Here is a 17,767-nt window from a genome sequence, read left to right as displayed (position 1 = left end):
ACTGATCAAGTAATCAGCCGTTCCTTTCTTTGTTACCTCAAAACCGTATCTTCCTAACTTCTAGCCTGTAGCACCAGATTTTGGGGTGAGATCACCATTGAGCATTGGGAGTTCCCTGGAAAAGATCTTTCTTATCTTGTTTGCCGTACTCTAATAGCCGATTTGTCTTTATTTGCTATTGATAATTGGGTAATCTAGTCATTCTGGTTGGCAGAAAAAGTGTTGGCCTCAGCCCTCCAGTGGCCAACAGAGCTAGTTGGAGAAAGGCAGGCACTGGATTCAGTAATCATTTTATTGTCCTGAAAATAATATATTGGGTTGTCAGGAAAGTCATGATGCATTTTTGCATTAGAAAACAGAAAAATATGTCATGACTTTCCTGACGACCCAGTCATATTTGCATGGGTTTAAATGACATCTTTTTCCGCCCTTTCAGGGTCTTTACAAGCGTTATAACAATTTTTTCCCTTTGAGAATCTTTGTAAGTATTCACCATGGTGAAGCAGGTGTTATCTCCATTTTATGGTTAGAGAAACAGGAGCCCTGGGAAGTTAAAATGACTTGGCCAGAGTTGTACTTAAAACCTAGGCTCCACATTTTTTTGATTTGCAGTTTGGTGTTTTGAATAAGGGCTGAACTTCTTAGAAGTATATTCCCTCATCTTTTAACTGGAAAGATACAGATTCATCCTGAAGGGAATCATGGGGTTAAAGTATGCTCATTACTCTCTTTAACAGGCTGCTGCCGGGCCCCTCGATATGTCTCTGCCTTCCACACCAGACATCAAAATCAAAGAAGAGGAGCCAGTGGAGGTAGACTCAACCCCACCTGACAGCCCTGCCTCTAGCCCCTGCTCTCCGCCACTCAAGGACAAGGTAAAATTCTCTACCAAGAGTCATCCCAAATATTAATTAATAGATTTTATTTTGAGTCATAAATAGTGTGTGATACAGGAGGATTTTTTATATTTAAACAAATGTTGTTTAGAAGATTTATATAAATTATACCTATTCTCTATTCACCCAGCAATTCCACTTTTACGTCTATGTGGAAATAAAATTAGTGTGTCTGTCCACCAAAAGAAGTATATGAGAATATGTTGTATTGATAATAATCAGAAAACTGGAAGTAGTCCATCAACAAGAGAATGAATAAACAAATTGTGGTGTATTTCTAAAATGGAATACTACATGGCATTTAAAACAAATAACTAATGATACATAGCAATGTGGATGAATCTCACAAATGTTATATTGAACAACAAAATTCAGACACAAAAGTACATACTATATAATTCCATTTACATCAGGTTCAAGAAGAGGCAAATTATTTGATGATGATAGAACTCAGAATAATGTTTACCTCTTGTAAGGGAAGATATGGATTGGGAAGGGATACGGGAGCTGGAAATGGTCTCTGTCTTGATTTTACATATGTAAAAAGTCATTTATTTGTAACCTTTAGATTAATGCACTTTACTCTGAATATGCTGTACTTCAGTTAATATGTGAAAAAAATCACATAATTTATAAGCTGGACATTAAACAATTTAGAAAAAAAAAAAAATGGTCTTCCCAGAGGGAAGTCTTCTAGTTAACTTAAAGGGAATATCTACCAGGATTCTGAATGTTATTTTTTTGAAGGAAAGTTTTTACAAAGTAGTATTTTTTATAAATTTATTGAAATAAAGCACATGTACAGAAAAGTACATAAATTGTAAGTGTACAGCTCACTGAGTTTCCACGAAGTCTATAACCTAGATATTATCAGAACCTCAGAAGCCCCCTCATGACTCCTTCCAGTCTCTGCTGCTCTACCAGTAGTCATTAATTTTAATGTCCACTTTGGATAGAGCATCTACACCTCATTTTACCCCCCCTCCAAATTTTACTTCCCAAAACTACCCCCTGTATAAACATTACAACATTCCCCCTCTTTCTCCTTTTCATCAGCAACCAGGTCCTAGAGGCTGCCTAGAGATGTTTTCAGGGCCAGGGTGGCCACTGGCAATCTAAGATCCTAACAAGTTAACAGTGGGAAGCAGTTTGTTTTATTACATGATCATTATTTAAACTTCTATAGCCCTTTCTTAAAGGGGTCTGTAGGAGATATTGGGTTGTCTTATCACCAGTCTTATACCTGCCTTTTCCCATTAGAGATCAGAGGACACTCAGGCCTCAAGTTTAGAATGACAGTATCTAGATTGTGAAAAATTATAGCAATTCTTAGAATTTATATGATACTACAGTGCTTCTGCAAAGATTTCAAGTGATTTTTTTAGCTGTCATCTCATTCATACAGCCATCATCCCTGAAAGGGAGATAGCAGAAAGTCTTAACTCAGCATTCCTACTGAATGGGTGAATGAGGTATGGTCCATGACCATGGAGCAACATGAGTCATGCTAGTGCTCTTTTCAATAAATTTATAGTAGATTTTACCAGCTGCATACTTCCCTACAAGCAGCCCCTTAAAGCGTTTTGTGATATGTTGGTCTCTTCTCCCCAGGAGGTTGCCCCAAAGCCTGTTATGATCTCTGCCCCGACGCCTACCATCGTACGTCCTGGCTCCCTGCCTCTCCATTTGGGCTACGATCCACTTCACCCAACCCTTCCCTCCCCAACCTCTGTCATCACACAGGCTCCACCATCTAACAGGCAACTGGGGTAAGTAAAGAGAGCAGGGAAAAATAGTGAAGACTGAATCTTTTTCCATTTTGTGAAATTATTTGATAAAACAAAGACTGTTTTTGGGAAAATGAGTCACTGAGATTGTCTCTCAAAATAAATTTTCCCTGGATAAACAGAATCTCCTTTACCTTTTGAGTAGACAAGCAAGTATTTATTTCAGGGTAATAGTTCCTTAATTTGGAGGTTTAATATTTCTTTGATCTAAAAGAAGAATCCTTAAAACTTTAGGAAGTTCATCATAATGGTGGAGGCTGCATAGGAAACTATTGGGTTGTTGGAAAAGTCATGACATATTTTTTCTATGTTTTTCGTTGCAAAAATGCATCATGACTTTTCCGACAACCCAATATATTTAGTTCTTGATCTCAATCTGTAGAAGTTTATTGGGGCACTACTGAATGAGGGGATGAAACCTATTAATTCATCTTTTTTTAGTGTTTCCCTCAGTCTCAGTTAGGATTCTTGGTCTTTGTTACCCCTAATTTTGTTTGTCTATTTGTCTTCACTCTTGGCATGGCTCATACACATTTCCTAAAGAGATGACTTGAGATCCTGTCCCCAGGTACCCACGAGTTAAGAGGTTACTGTCAGGATTCAGCCTCTTGAAGCTTATTGTTCTCTGGACCCACTAGGAGAAATACAAAGGAACATCTTTCGTGGGCAGGGTAGAGCAAAAGGGTAGTGGAAAGGAGCGAGAGAAATTTATTCATATTTGGCTATCATATGACATAATTCAACTTCGCAAAATGACAACTTCGGTCCAAGTCTCCCTTGCCTAAGGCAGGATGGAATTTATACATGACAGTGGTAGGGATGCTTATTTAATTGTTTAAAACTCTTAATAGGATTAGCTTTTCACCCATTCGAGTTCAGTGGTGTTTGCTTAATTTGCACAGTGTAAAGATCTTGCCATTTCTCTCCAGCTGTAAGGTAAGTAGCATTCCTTGCTCTTTCCACCTTCATGAGGGTGTCAAGATTTTGCAGTGCTGCCCTTTCACTTCCCTAATACAGAAGACTGGAAAATCTGCTATATTATAGGAGGAAGATCCGTAGGCAAAAGGGTCTGTATTGTGAGCATTTCACTTCATGTCTCCTCTAGGTCTCCCACTGGCTCCCTCCCTCTCGTCATGCATCTTGCTAATGGACAGACCATGCCTGTGCTGCCAGGGCCTCCAGTACAGATGCCTTCTGTTATATCGGTGAGCTCTGCAGTTGGGGCAGCCAACCCTACCAACACACCAATCCCTCCCTTCCACCTGAATGCTCATAAACACACATGAGCCCCAGGGAAACATGGGCTGTGGTCTGTATTAGTTGAGCGTGGCAGCCTGCCCAAACGCTTCACTAACCTCTGCCAATCCAGCACTATGGAACACTAGATAAAGACTCATCTGGACAGTTGGCTCCTGGTCTAGGAATTGATCTTGCCAGCCTGCTGATTGGTTGATTTCACTTGGCACTTAGCACCTCCCAAATTGCCCACCGCTTTCCTCAATATACAGCCCCAGCCTTTCCCATAGAAATTGTCATAGCACTGAAGGATTAGATTCCCTATGCTGTGGTGTTCCATGGGGGAAGGTATTTCCCAGACTGTCCCTGCACACCCTATGGGAAGGTTGCACAGAACAGGCCTTGACTTGCCAATCTCAAAAGCATTTTATTTGGGGAAGCTATTGCCCACCAATAGTATTATGTTCCCTTCTGGTTTTTCTTCCTTCTCTTGATCCAGCTGGCCAGGCCTGTGTCTATGGTGCCCAACATTCCTGGTATCCCTGGCCCACCAGTTAATAGCAGTGGTTCCATTTCTCCCTCTGGCCACCCTATGCCATCAGAAGCCAAGATGGTGAGTACATCCCAGCCTGGGGCAACATTGGCCCTTCTGAAAGAAGTGGTTTCATCAGCCTAGGTTTTTCAAGCAAGCCAAGCAAAGGAACCTTCTGGGACTTGCAAAGCTAAAGACACCTTGTTGTGAGGTCTATACAGTAAAAGACCCTGATTCAGGATTCCTATCTCCTCTCTTCCACCTTTAAAGCTTGGTACATAGACCGTGACAGTGAAGAGGCAGCACAGATTGTTTGGAGTGGAACACTTGCTGTTTCAGATCCAGGGTGACAGATGGAGGGTGGATGAGTGGGCAGGAGAGCTGGCCAAGAGGTGTGTAGCTGCGTAACCAGCACCTGGCCAGGCTCCAGGAGAGAGCTTTCATCTGGACTCGATTGCTTCAACAACCCCCCACCCTCCAACTGTGCCCAGGATGATGGCCAGGGAACAGAGTAGGCATTTTAGGGATACAGGTGCACATTCTCTCTCCCTGTCATTTTTTTTTAATTCTTCTGTTAAGGGAAAATTGGTGTGGGAATTTGAGCTATCTGTAAGGACAGTAATAAAAGCTAAGCCCTCTTCCCACCCTTGATAGAATCTTACTCTTGACAAGCTATTGTTTTGGGTTTTTTTTTAATCTTTCCTCACAGAGACTAAAAGCCACCCTAACCCACCAAGTCTCCTCAATCAATGGTGGTTGTGGAATGGTGGTGGGTACTGCCAGCACCATGGTGACGGCCCGTCCTGAGCAGAGCCAGATCCTCATCCAACACCCTGATGCCCCATCCCCTGCGCAGCCACAGGTCAGTTGGGTGGGCCCTTGGATGGAGGAACCAGCTGTGTCACCAGTACTCTTTATGTCCTGTGTTTTTCAAGGATCAGAAAAATTAAGAGAAGAATGGATTTCAGCTTTCTGGGCATCTTCCTGAGCTTTGGTCCTCGCTGACAATTTGATAGTAGTAAAATGCACCATTTTATTATCCACCCTTATGTTATATTTACATGCAAATAGACTGGATAATGCAGAACTGTCACAGAGGAGGTCTCAAACTTTGTTTTTTGTTTTTTGTTTTTTTGTTTTTATCTATATGTAAAGAATGTATCTGCAGCACCCTCTAAAATGTGACAAAACCTCACTTTGGACTACTTTGTGCACCAAAGGAGGCTCCCCTAGTCTCTTTCCCATCTATTAAATCTTACAACAAAAAAACCTTATCAATTTAATCCCTTTTTATCATGGAGAAATTAGATGCCCACTTCTTTTCTCAAGGAGGCCTCAGTTTTTAGTAAATTTCTTTGAAAACTGAATAGGCCTCAGCTCTTGTATTGTCTATACAAGACTGGACTGGTGACAATAACCTGAGATCAGTTTCTAGAGTTGCATTCTTTGCCCAGCCTCTTTTACTGATGTCACCATGTGCTTCATCAGTTACCACCACATGTCCTAACATTTAATGGCCATATGCTGCCTTAAAGCTTGACCAACAACAAAAGCCATCACTTGAGTTTTCTTGGTGGAAGCTAAGCCTTCCCACCCTGTGTAACCCCTTCTGATGCCAGTCCCTGGAGAATGGTAAAGCAGTAGCCCCTTGCCCGAGTTGTGCTGCTTTGCCTCTTGAGGAAATGACATGACTTCCTTTTAAGTCCCCACTGATTCCTTTTCTTCTCATTCTTCCCTTCTTTCTCTCAGCCTGTTCTTTCACCTCCATTGCAATCTGCATGAGTTACTGAGTTGTAGATGCGAGACTAGGAACCTATCATTTCCTTTTCCCCATCCTCCTACAGCACCAATCTTTACATGTGCTCCAATGAGCTCAGGACAAAGAGGAAATTTAAAATCTCAAGAGAATTTGTGTAAACTTCTCTTACTGTAGTGAGAAGCAATGACCCAACACCTCTAACTCATTAAATTGAGTTTAAAATTTCCTCCCCCATTTTTCTTTTGGGGGAGAGAATATTAGTCTGAATAAATAAAATTATCTCTTGATTTTCTATATAAATGGAGAACATGATTCTGTGGGGTCTGAAGTGGAGTATAAGATTCTGTTTTTTATAAGCTCATGCTTATTCTCATGCAACTGATATGAGCCCTGACTTTTGGGAACTATTAATATAGATGTTCCCTAATAGCAACAGATCCAGGACAAATTTATTTTTGGCGTTGTTTTACATTATGTAGTTTCTTTTATACAGATGGCTTACCTTCCTACATTTTAATTTTTGCCACTAATTATAAAATTGGTCTGCTTTCTCTGAACACATACCAGCTAACAGAAAGGGAAGATGACCCAAAAGTGCCTTAGTGACAAGAGACACTGAAGTTTAAAGACAAAGACAGCCCTCTCACCAGTTTATAAAGGGATTAAAAACACTTTTCTGTTTAAAAACAGAATAGAACAAACAATATGAGGGAGGGGTTGCTGAGGATGATTAATAACTGATTATATGTAAAAAGAATATGCTAATCTTTATCTCTCCATATTAGCCTAATTCTCACTGGTAGTAGTAAAACCCTTTCTGAAACTTATTGTAGCATCCAGTTGTTTGTATATATTGCTTGCCCAAATCAGTGATTCTTACACTTTTTTTTTTAAGATTTTTTTGGGGGAATTGGGGGAGGGAACAGCTTTGGGGAATCGGGGAAGGGGAACAGACAAGTTGCTGTTCTTTTGTTCTTCAGTCTATTTGTGGAGGACGTTGCTTCACTGGCCCATGTTGGTATTATTGCGCTTTTCCGGGGTGAGGCAGTCGCTCGCTGGCCATTGGACGGCCGATCATGGCGGCTCACGAAAGCTCACACCTGCTGCTGGCCAGCCCCACTGCAGCCTACGCTGTCGCAGGCGACTCATGGCAGCCCAGCTCCAGGTCGAGCTGTTGTTCACCATCTTAGCTGTAGAGGGCACAGCGTCACTAGCCCTCATATGTGGGATTCAAACCAGCGCCCTGCTGTTCAGAGCTGGCGTCAGCCAACTCCTAACCAACGTGCCACTTGGCTGGCCTGATTCTTACACTTTTTTATTCCATAGTCTCACTTAAAGTTCCCGACACCCTCTATTACAATTTCCGCGCCTACAAGATTCCCTGTTGGTTTTTTTGGTTGTTTTGTTTTTTAGCTGAGCCATCCTGCCACCTGTTGGCAGCTCAGCGGCAGCTCTGCTCGGGCCCAGTCTCGAACTGCTGTTGCCTGGAGCTCCGCACTCTTGAGCAAGCTCTTAGCCAACTGAGCCACTCGGCCGGCCCAATTCCCTATTGTTTTTAAGAAACAAAAAGTGATACTAATTTCATTTTGTCTGTCTCAGAAGGGATCCGTTTCCAACTGAGCTGTGGTTTGTCTAAGTGTGGGACTGAGAAGACTGGGAGGAAATGGGAGGCGGAACGAGGAACTACCACAAAAAAGACACGCTAAGGGACATAGCGATGAGACTTGCTGTGGTTACAGAGACTGGCACATCCCTTTACCAGATCTTTACCAGATCTTATTAACGTGCCTAACATCAGGTTTAATTAGGAAAGGATTGCCATGCCTTTCACGCAACTTCTCTTCCTCCGCATTAGGTCTCACCGGCCCAGCCCACCCCTAGCACAGGAGGGCGCCGGCGGCGCACAGTGGATGAAGATCCGGACGAGCGGAGGCAGCGCTTCCTGGAGCGCAACCGGGCTGCAGCTTCTCGCTGCCGCCAAAAGCGGAAGTTGTGGGTGTCCTCGCTCGAGAAGAAGGCAGAGGAACTCACTTCTCAGAACATTCAGCTGAGTGTGAGTGGGTCCAGGATGACTGTTGGCATTGTTGAATCTGGAAAGTGGGATTGGATCAGAAAAAAGTGGGACAGCATAATAGAAGATGGTAATTCTTTAAATTAGGACAGATCCAGAAAACATTCCAGGAAGAATGAGGGAAGAGTTTCTTGACAAAGAGTCGAAACCTCTTCCCCAGGGATGGGAAAAGACCATCTACTCCCAAAGCTGCTACTAGAATGAGTTATCCATAGACCTATTTGGATGAAGAGGATTAAATTAAGCACCCCAGGGTGCTCTTTTTGTCAGAGTAGACTCTGGCTATGGTCATGGAACCCCCAAAGGGAAGTGTCTTTGCCCCAGGTAATGCAGCTTAATAAAAGGAAAAAAAAAAGCCCCACAAGCACAAATAGAATGATTATAATCCATATATTTTCTTGAATATTATTTTCCCTTCTGATTATTTAAAATATTTCATTACAAAGGTAATATGTAAATAGGTTTATAACACATGTGTAGTGTACACATACATGCACATACACAGGAGTAGAATAAAAACAAAGCCCCTCTTCAGTATGCCTTTTCCAGACTCATTCTCTCCCTGTAGGTAAGTTTGTGGTGTACCTACCAGAAAAAATACGTATTTCTAAATGTTATTTTCACTTATAGTTGTTGTAAGGAGAGTCAGGGAGGGATTGTGTGCTTGTTTTAACATAAATAGGTTAACAGTATCTCCTGGAGATCTAGCCATGTATCTAGAAGATCTACCTCATTTTTAAATAGCTAGCTGTATAGTAGTACATTCTATAGTGTGGTTATATTATAAGATATGGATATTTATGTTTCTTATTTTTTGCTAGAACAGCAATGCTGCAGTGAACATTGTATGCACTTGAGTACATTGTTCTGTTAAATAGATTCCTGGAAGTAGTCTTTCTTAGAGGACATAGCGCATTATTAATTTTGGTATAATCATATTTATCCTAAATAGGAGTAATTTTTCTATTGTAGATTCCTACTTTATACTGTAAGCATCTCCTGTCATTGAATTCATGATTATACTGACCCTGGGCTGTCTAAAACCTTGCTGGATCAGAAGTCTTTCCCAGATTTGGGAGAGGAAATCCAGGCAGCATTCTGTCCTAACTTTGAGGGCACTGGGGGTTTGAGAATGGAGGATGAATTTTCTCGATACTCTTTTCTTCCCTCCCTCCTCAGAATGAAGTCACGTTACTACGCAATGAAGTGGCTCAGTTGAAACAGCTGCTGTTAGCTCATAAAGACTGCCCAGTCACTGCACTACAGAAAAAGACCCAAGGCTATTTAGGTGAGTGGCTCACAACCCAAGCACGGTCAGTCAGTCAGTTTACTACATGTACTGAGTGTCTCAACTATTTATAATTTTATAACTCCATTCTGAATGTTCTGGAGGGCTCCACACTGACGAATGAGCAGCCTTTGCAGAGCAACCAGTCCTAAAAAAAATTTATTTTGAGAATATAGAGTTATCCTAACTATCACAGTTGGAGATAAAGGGTGGCAATATTTATTGAGTGCCTACTTCATGTTAGGTACTCTACCGTCTTCCCAATTTTCATATGAAATAGATATTTATCTCCATTTATACACAAGAGAACTGCACTCAGATTAGTCACGTACCTGGAGTTACACAGCTGGTGAAGCAGCAGAGCCAAGATTCACACGTACGTCTTTCTTATTCCAAAGACACCACCTAGGCCTCAAGAGGATAGAAACAGCAGATGATACATTGGGTTTTATTAAGAATTGGGATTTGAGGGTGTATTTTACCTTTCTAATGATGGGCCAATGTTGTAATCTACGAGCACACATAAAATAGTACTAGAAAGAGATGGTCACAGTTGTGCTCAAGACAAGCACAATCCTGAAATTAAAATTATTGTGAATAATTTGCTTATGAATGATAAAAACTAATAAATCAAATTTCCTGTACAAATTAAATAAATTCATAGAAATATTAGCTATCAAATTTTGACATATTGAATTATTTTTCTACTGTCTTTATCATTTCACAGATGTGTTCCTATGGAAAAAGAGTAACCACATCACCAATTTTAAACATCTCTATTTTAATTTTAGTATGTACATTCATTTATTAAGCAGATATTGATTGAGCCTGTTCTGTGCCAGGCACTATTTTATATGCTGAGGGAACCAAATAGATTAAATTAAACTCCCTGCCCTGGAGGGGCTTATAGTTTAGTAAGTGAAACGGACAGTAAATCAGATAACTAGGTACAGATTTATGGTATTTTAGATAGATAATAGTAAATGCTTGGAAGAAAAAATAACACAGGGAAGAGAAATATGAAATGTTGGCAGCAGGCTTGTAAGTTTAGATAAGGTGGCTTTTGAATAAATACCTTAAGGAAATGAGGGAGCTAGCCATGCATTTATATGAGAAAAGTACTGCAAGCAGGAGGAAGGGCGAATGCAAAGACCCAAAGTGGGAGTGTGCCTGGCATATTTTAGAACATCAGGGTGGCTAGCGTGGCTGGACTGGGAAGAATGGGGCTGGACAGTAGTTGGAGATGAGGTAAGGAAGGTAAAGGGAGCGTCTTTGTGTGGGACCTCATCAGCCATAGTGAGGACCTTAGCTTTTACTCTACATTGACCATTAGAGGGTTTTCAGCAAAGCTCTGACATGACTAATCAGACTTATGTTGAACAGGATCACTCTGTTAGTACACGAATGCACAGGCAGAAGCAGGCAGCCCACTTAGGAGGCTATAGCAATCATATGTGCATGAGATGATGGAGCCTTGGACCAATATGGTGGCAGTGAAAGTGGTGAAAGGGGTTGAATTCAGGATATTTTGAAGTTAGAGTGACAGGGTTTGATGTTGGGCCATATGAGGCAGTATACGAGAAAAAAAAGAATCAGAAATTACACCAAAGTTTTTGGCCTCAGCAACTACAAGAATGGATTTGCCATTAATTGAGGTAGGGGAAAGTGTAGGAAGAAATGGATTGGGAGGTATATTCGGTGCTAAGTTTTGGATGATCTGAGTTTAACAGGTGGAGTCAAGCAGTCAACCAGCAGACAGCTGGTTATATGGGTCTGCAGCTCTGAGGAAAGGCTGGAAGATATGAATAGGAGTCAGCAGCATATAGTTAGTTTTTAAAGCCATGAAACTGGATGAAGTGTTATTGTCAAGGGAGAGGGCATAGATAGAAAAAGAGAAGTCCCAGGACTGAACCCTGGGGCACTGCAACATTTAGAGTCAGAGAGATGGGAAGGAACTCACAAAGCAGACTGAGAAAGAGCAGCCAAGAAGGTAGGAGGAAAACCAGCTGAGTAGCTGAGTGTGATGTTCTGTAAACCAAGATAAAAAAGTGTTTCAAGATGTTTAGTTCAAAGATTTGAAAACTATTTCAAATACTTTCCATGGGCTACAGTAAGAAAAGGACTGAGTATTTATTAGTATGAAGTCTTCAGTCAGTTTTCTACTCAGTCCCTGCAAGACCTCTGACAGGTAGTCAATCCATTAAACTACTTATTTGTTACAGCAAAGATGTATTTAGTTCCTGCTGTGTGGTGTAAACATTACAGTAGGTACTCAACACAAGACAAAAAAAAAAAAGACAAGAGGCTCATCGGATTGTGAGGAGATAAACCTGTCAACCTGTGAATAGGACAAGCATAGGTCCCAGTCAAAGAGCCCCTAGACTGGGAGCTTCCTGGAAAAAGGGCCCTTGTTTTATTCTGTATATACCCCAGTGCTTGGCACACAGATGATGCTCAGAAAATAAATGAATGTGTATTCTGAAAGCACAAGCAATGAAATAGTTAATTTCCTGAGCACAACAAAGAAGGCTTCACAGAGGAGGTAATATTTGAATCCTAAAAGAAGACTCAGGCGTTCATTAGGTTAAAAATACAACCAACTATTGGAAGTTTGCCCTTAATCCACACATCTGTTTAGCAGTCTTCTGTTTAATAAAACTCCTTAACTGATGAGCAACATGGAGTTATCTTTGTATGCAGCTCAGATATTTGTTTAGTAAAATGTTATTGTCACTTTAGTTAGAGTGGCATAACTCATAATAAATGTTTTAAATCATTAATGCCTCGTTAATTGATAGTCAGGAGGGTCTAACAGACCTCTTTGGGGTTTGTTGTGATAAGTGAACCTTTGACAAATACTGATCATTCATGACATCATTTGATTGTAGTTTGATACTTATCAGGATTACCTGTGGTGCAACTGCCTGCTAAAGGAAGATAAAAAAGAATGGAATGATTCAGTTCCTGTGGGAATTAATCAGAGAGGATAGCTAAAAAGAAATCTATTTTAAATCAACTTTAAAAACATTAATAAGAGGAAGAATGTTCCAGTAGAGGTAATGAACTACGTACAAAGACCTAAAAGCCAGACAGTATAATTAACATGTTGGGGATTCGCTTTATTGGGAAAGATAGTTTAATTTGGACCTAATTCTTGCTTCACTTCTCACAGCTCACTGTTTCCTAGCTCATTCATGGCTTACAAGTCAATAATCTAGGAAGTTTCTCCTCCAAAAAAAGAGAGGGGCTTCCTTTAGCTTTGGTCATCTTTAGAATTATGGCAAAAGTAGTCCCTCCTGTTTCCTCATTCTGTTTTCTAACCACTTACTCTCTGCTCTTTGCCCTCCTTCCTTGGCAGAAAGCCCCAAGGAAAGCTCAGAGCCGACGGGTTCTCCAGCCCCTGTGATTCAGCACAGCTCAGCAACAGCACCTAGCAATGGCCTCAGTGTTCGCTCTGCAGCTGAAGCTGTGGCCACCTCAGTCCTCACTCAGATGGCCAGCCAAAGGACAGAACTGAGCATGCCGATACAGTCGCATGTGATTATGACCCCACAGTCCCAGTCTGCGGGCAGATGATGCCTCCCCTGGTGGAGAGGTCCCCAGCCAGAGCTCGCCCGTCCGAGAGCCAAGAGAGATGTCATCTTATCCCCTCCCGTCTGCCTTGGACGTGGCAGTATGGGGGGGGGAATTGTGTGTTGTGAGTAATGGACAGATGCGGGGCTTTTCTCTTCAGCCACATGGTTGTGTACGTTGACACCTGTACTAGGAGCCCCCCAACCCCAGAGCCACATAGATCATCCCCCAAGGGGGCGTTTCTGATGTCCCCACAGCCAAAGGCCTTTCCAGATGGTCCGAACAATCACCCCTGCCCGTGCACATGTACCTGTCTCTTTTAACACTAACCCTCGCACTTCTAGGTTTCAGGTTTCTCAATTCCCTCTCTTTCCACTAAGCCGTGATTGTTACACCTTCTTGTTCCTCAGCAGCATGTGCCACTTCCTGCTAGGTGAAGGGAGCTAGAATTGATGGCATATCACCTGCTGACCCATCCCCAGCCTCCCCAGCCCCCACCCCCAATGGACTCAGGACTTTGTCTCCCAGTAGCTGCTTATTTATCCCTTTTTCTCCTTCCAAAATTCTAGTCAAGACATTGACTTACAGTGAATGTAAGGTTACCTTTGATGTATGAACTAGCGATATTTTCCAGCTCTTCCATAAACTTTAGTCCTTCTCCCTGCCTTCCACCAGAAAAACCAAAACAACAACAAAAAAAAGTAAAAAGAAACAAAACCCCAAGGATTCTAGTCCTTTTTCATCTATTTCCAGAGGGTACCACATTTTGTCTCTTGAGTTTCCCCCGTCTAGTGGTGGAGTCCTTTCCACTGTCCTCTAAGCCTTGGCAACCTCATCTTGTGGCCTTATTGGTATTGCTTGGTAGTGAAAAGGGGAGGAGCCTGGGATCTGACTGGCTGACTCCCTTCCCCACTCTGTCCTTCAGTCTCATCATCAGGGCAGGGGGGAACAATGTAGTTTTACAGCTCGCTCCATCAGGTTACTGGATTGATTCTTTTGTTTTATAAAAGTTTACTGACCAGAGCATACATATTCCTTATGGTCACCTTTCCGCTCCTGCCTCTCCGTCTTCATTCCCCTGTCCCCATTACTGCCTCAGTGTCTCTTCCATAACTAGTTCAGATGCAGCCCTCTGGAAGCTGTCATGTAGGGGACCCTTGTGCTCCCTCACTCTTCGCCCCTCCCTCTCAGCCTCACGCATCTGTCTTCTCTGAGCTAGGGTTTTATATTCACAAGTGTCCCACACCCTCTGTATCTGCCTTCTCTTTCATCAGGTGCCTAGCCTAGCCACAAGGTCTCTCTGGCTCTACAGCATTTCTTCAGCTTTTTTTCTGCTGTCTGCCCCCTAGATGCAGTGCTTCTCCGTAGTCCAAACCCCAGGACTCTGAGGCATCATAGCCAATGTTCTGAGTGGGTTTTCTTGAGTATCAGGTTGGATGGGGGGGGAGGCTGCGGAGGGGGAGGCGCAGTACTGATCTCAGCGGAAGAGCCCTGCTTTTGAAGGGTCTGGCCTACCTGGGAAATTGGTGCCTATTGCTCTCAGCCATTCTTACTTTGAAGAGTCAGGTTACAGGGGTAGAAATTCATCCTTCTTGTCCCTCTTTCTTCCCCATGAAGACTTCTTTTGGCTCTGAACTATGCACTTTCTACCGGGGCCATAGGAAGCAATCCAAAGCCAGGGACCTGTGGATAGATATGTCAGCTTTAATATCCCTTCAAGTATGAAACCCTTCCAATTGTCCCAGAGCCACCTTCTGCCATCTGCCGAAGCCAAGAATGTCCTTTCCTCCATCTCGCCTAACTCCATCTTAAACATACGTACAGAATAACTCCCAGCTTCCTTTCTTATTTTGTCTTCCAAAATTGGCTGTCATAGGGGAATGAGGAAATGTTCTAAGCTACAAGATTTCCCGTCTTCTCAGAGTGATAAACTGGTAAGCCAGTCAGATAACATGTTCTACTGCATTTGTTTTTAATTTCCCCTCCTGCTTTTCAGAGCCGGTGCTGAACAAGCCACACCTGGTGAAGAGAAAGGAGAGAAAACATGGTTTTCTCATCCTCTACCACCCGGGACCCAACAGGAACAGCCCCTGAGGTGACTCAGACTAGCAAATGGCATGGCAGATGGTCAGGGTACAGGGCACCACCTCCAGGGACTCCGCTTGCCTTTAACAATTCACAGCCATAACTTGTGCTCAGGACTTTTCCTCTAGACGGCTGCTCCCTGGGCTTTTCTCCTGCTTTAGTTTTATTTCATTTTTTATTATCTTGATTTCCCACTAGCAGCCTTGCCCTTAAGCTTGACTGAGTTTATGGCTCCTAAGGAGCCTTCATAAGACCCTTCACTATTTTTCTTCCCCCTTCAGTCAAGTGTTTTTCAAGTTAAGAATCGGTTTGTCACTACACACATGCCCTGCCTAACTGCTTGCCTTGGAGGAGGTATGAGCCCTGCCAGCCTGTCCCTGCGTAGGATGGCTAATTTATGTAGAAGGTCTGATTTGGTTTCTTAAGCCCCTTTGTCTAATTCTCTTGAGTCCTTATTTCATTTTCATCAGTTGGGAGTCCTTATTTCATTTTCATCAGTTGGAAGTATAGTGTTGGGGACCTAAATGAGGGACATTGGCAGAACCTTCATAGTAAAGTAACATGAGGAAAGGGCAGGACAGAACCCCCCAGACAGCTTTTTAGTTGGTCCTCAGTCTCACTGAGAAGGCAGAGCAGTTGCTTACCCTGAAGCCTCATTGTCAAGGGGAAAATCACTGACCTTGTTACCGCTGCCAGCCATGTGGCCGCTCTCCCTTGTTCTTTGCCTTCCAGACTCATCTGGACCAGAACCAGACATCATGGAGGGTGTCACTTAGCCCTTCTTTAAGGACCATGGCCTTTCTAGGGACCTACGGGAAGACACTTTCTGAAAGGAGCTGGGAGTGTGGAACCTTGGGGCTCTTCCAAGTGAACACAGGACTCAGGCCTCTCACCTCCCTCCAAAGACACAGCTGCTAGCCACCCAAAGCCATAGAGAAGGGGGCCAGAAGTGCCAGGTCATCCGTCTGTGGGCGTTCTGCCCCATTCCCCTACAAGAAAGCTTGCTTAGAGCTCAAAAGTATGAGAAAGCCTCCCCCAGCACCAAGGGAGACTGGAAAGGTAGGACCTCTTTTACTTCCTCTTTCCCTAATTCTGACTCCCTTCAGCCTCCACTCCTCTGCTCGGCCCTAAGCACTAGACCATATACTCATGATGCTGGTAAAGAGGAGATGACCTAACTGAACCTCACTTTGCTGCCTTCCCTATGCCTATTGTCTGGTTTTGGGTTCCTTTCCTGATTCACTGCCCTCCAGCAGCACACATCCTGGTAGATGGGGTGTTTAATCATAACTATGCCCTGTCTACAGCCTGAACCACCAAGCAGACATCGAGATACTCCTCCTCTGGTTTCTGAGGCTCCCCTGCTCCACACTGAGAGGCTCCTTTAAAGGTGCTAGCCCTGAGACAGCTCCCCCACCCCCAAAAAAGTTCTCCCTTTCTTTCATAGCTTCCTTCCCATCCCCAAATCGTTATTTTTCATTAATATTGTACATTGTATACACAGGAAGGAAATGTATTTTTTTATTTCATAATCAGACTGTTTAGAATCCAATCCTCCTAGCTATATCACATATGCCTTTGTTGATATGCTATTTCTGCTTTCATTAGACTATTGTTTGACGGGGGCGGAGGGAGGAACAAGACAGGTGAGGATCTTCAACCTCCCACGACCCTCCTCATCCTCTCAGAGTACAGAACTTATTTCTCTGTTTCTGTTTACAACACACAGATGTGCATACAGACATAAAGCCCCTCCTCCTCCACCCCCCAGGGTGCCAACCCAGCAGGAATGTGCATCATTCCCACCCTCCTTGCCAGCTCACTCATCTCTCTTTGGGGTCAAATCCTGCCCCAGAATGAGAAGAGTCTGGGGAGAGTTAAGGGAAGGTTAAGGCAGCTTATATCCTTTGTATTGTAGGTGCAGTTTGTATTGTACTGCTAGGGGTTTTTTGGTTTGATTTTTACTGGCGGCTGGTAGGACAGAGATATCTCACCAGCATTAGCTCCTGGTGAGTGACATTTTAGCTGTAAAAAATAGCTATGAGCACTAGTTGCTTTGACTTTCCCTTAGGGCAGCGGTTCTCAGAATGGGGTCCAGCGTCAGCAGCACCAGCGTCTGGGCACTCGTTAGAAATGCACTTTTGGGCCCCACCCCTGACCTATTGAACCAGAAAACTCGGGATGGGCTCTACCAAGCACTCCAAGTGATTCTAACGCACACTAAAGTTTGAGAACCATCACCTTAGGGGCAGCTGGGAAATTATTGTAGGGTGTCAAGGATATTTTAAGTACCATCCTCTGCCTTAGCACTAACGTATTTTTCCATTTCCTCCAGTCCCTCCCTCTACTCCCATTAAAACAACAACCATGTCATTCATCTCAAAATCTAGGTTTGTCTTTGTCCTACTTATCCCTAAAATTTGTCCTGCACTGGTCTGGACAAGCGTTGTCCCATATTCCCTTGCAGACTGGTCACTCCATGTTCTTTGTTACAGGAAGGACCAGCTGGAGTTTTAGCTGTCCTGTGCGCGCGCGCGCGC

The 17,767-nt window shown here is 43.1% G+C and overlaps 2 protein-coding genes across 4 annotated transcripts in view; both read left to right on the top strand.

Moving 5' to 3' along the window:
* The window catches only part of ATF7 (activating transcription factor 7), an 86,077-nt gene extending 68,326 nt beyond the window's left edge, over nucleotides 1-17,751 (top strand). The window contains exons 5-12 of one of the 3 annotated variants that reach the window (XM_019659771.1): nucleotides 738-875; nucleotides 2,508-2,665; nucleotides 3,789-3,888; nucleotides 4,419-4,532; nucleotides 5,161-5,313; nucleotides 8,066-8,263; nucleotides 9,461-9,569; nucleotides 12,928-17,751. In XM_019659771.1, coding sequence (XP_019515316.1) covers nucleotides 738-875; nucleotides 2,508-2,665; nucleotides 3,789-3,888; nucleotides 4,419-4,532; nucleotides 5,161-5,313; nucleotides 8,066-8,263; nucleotides 9,461-9,569; nucleotides 12,928-13,145 — 1,188 coding nt within the window. In that variant the 3' untranslated portion in view covers nucleotides 13,146-17,751. Of the gene's footprint in view, nucleotides 1-735; nucleotides 876-2,507; nucleotides 2,666-3,788; nucleotides 3,889-4,418; nucleotides 4,533-5,160; nucleotides 5,314-8,065; nucleotides 8,264-9,460; nucleotides 9,570-12,927 lie in introns of all 3 variants that reach the window. The other 2 variants (XM_019659770.1, XM_019659772.1) reach the window with 2 other exon arrangements.
* The window catches only part of NPFF (neuropeptide FF-amide peptide precursor), a 9,157-nt gene continuing 4,574 nt past the window's right edge, over nucleotides 13,185-17,767 (top strand). The window contains exon 1 of the mRNA XM_019659775.1: nucleotides 13,185-13,266. Within this exon, the coding sequence (XP_019515320.1) occupies nucleotides 13,204-13,266 (63 nt within the window). The 5' untranslated portion in view covers nucleotides 13,185-13,203. The remainder of the gene's footprint in view (nucleotides 13,267-17,767) is intronic.

Source organism: Hipposideros armiger, unplaced genomic scaffold (genome assembly GCF_001890085.2).
Source record: "Hipposideros armiger isolate ML-2016 unplaced genomic scaffold, ASM189008v1 scaffold_303, whole genome shotgun sequence".
Lineage (NCBI taxonomy): Eukaryota > Metazoa > Chordata > Mammalia > Chiroptera > Hipposideridae > Hipposideros > Hipposideros armiger.
Note: the sequence above shows the minus strand (reverse complement) of the source record. Positions and strands in the feature narration are given on the sequence as shown.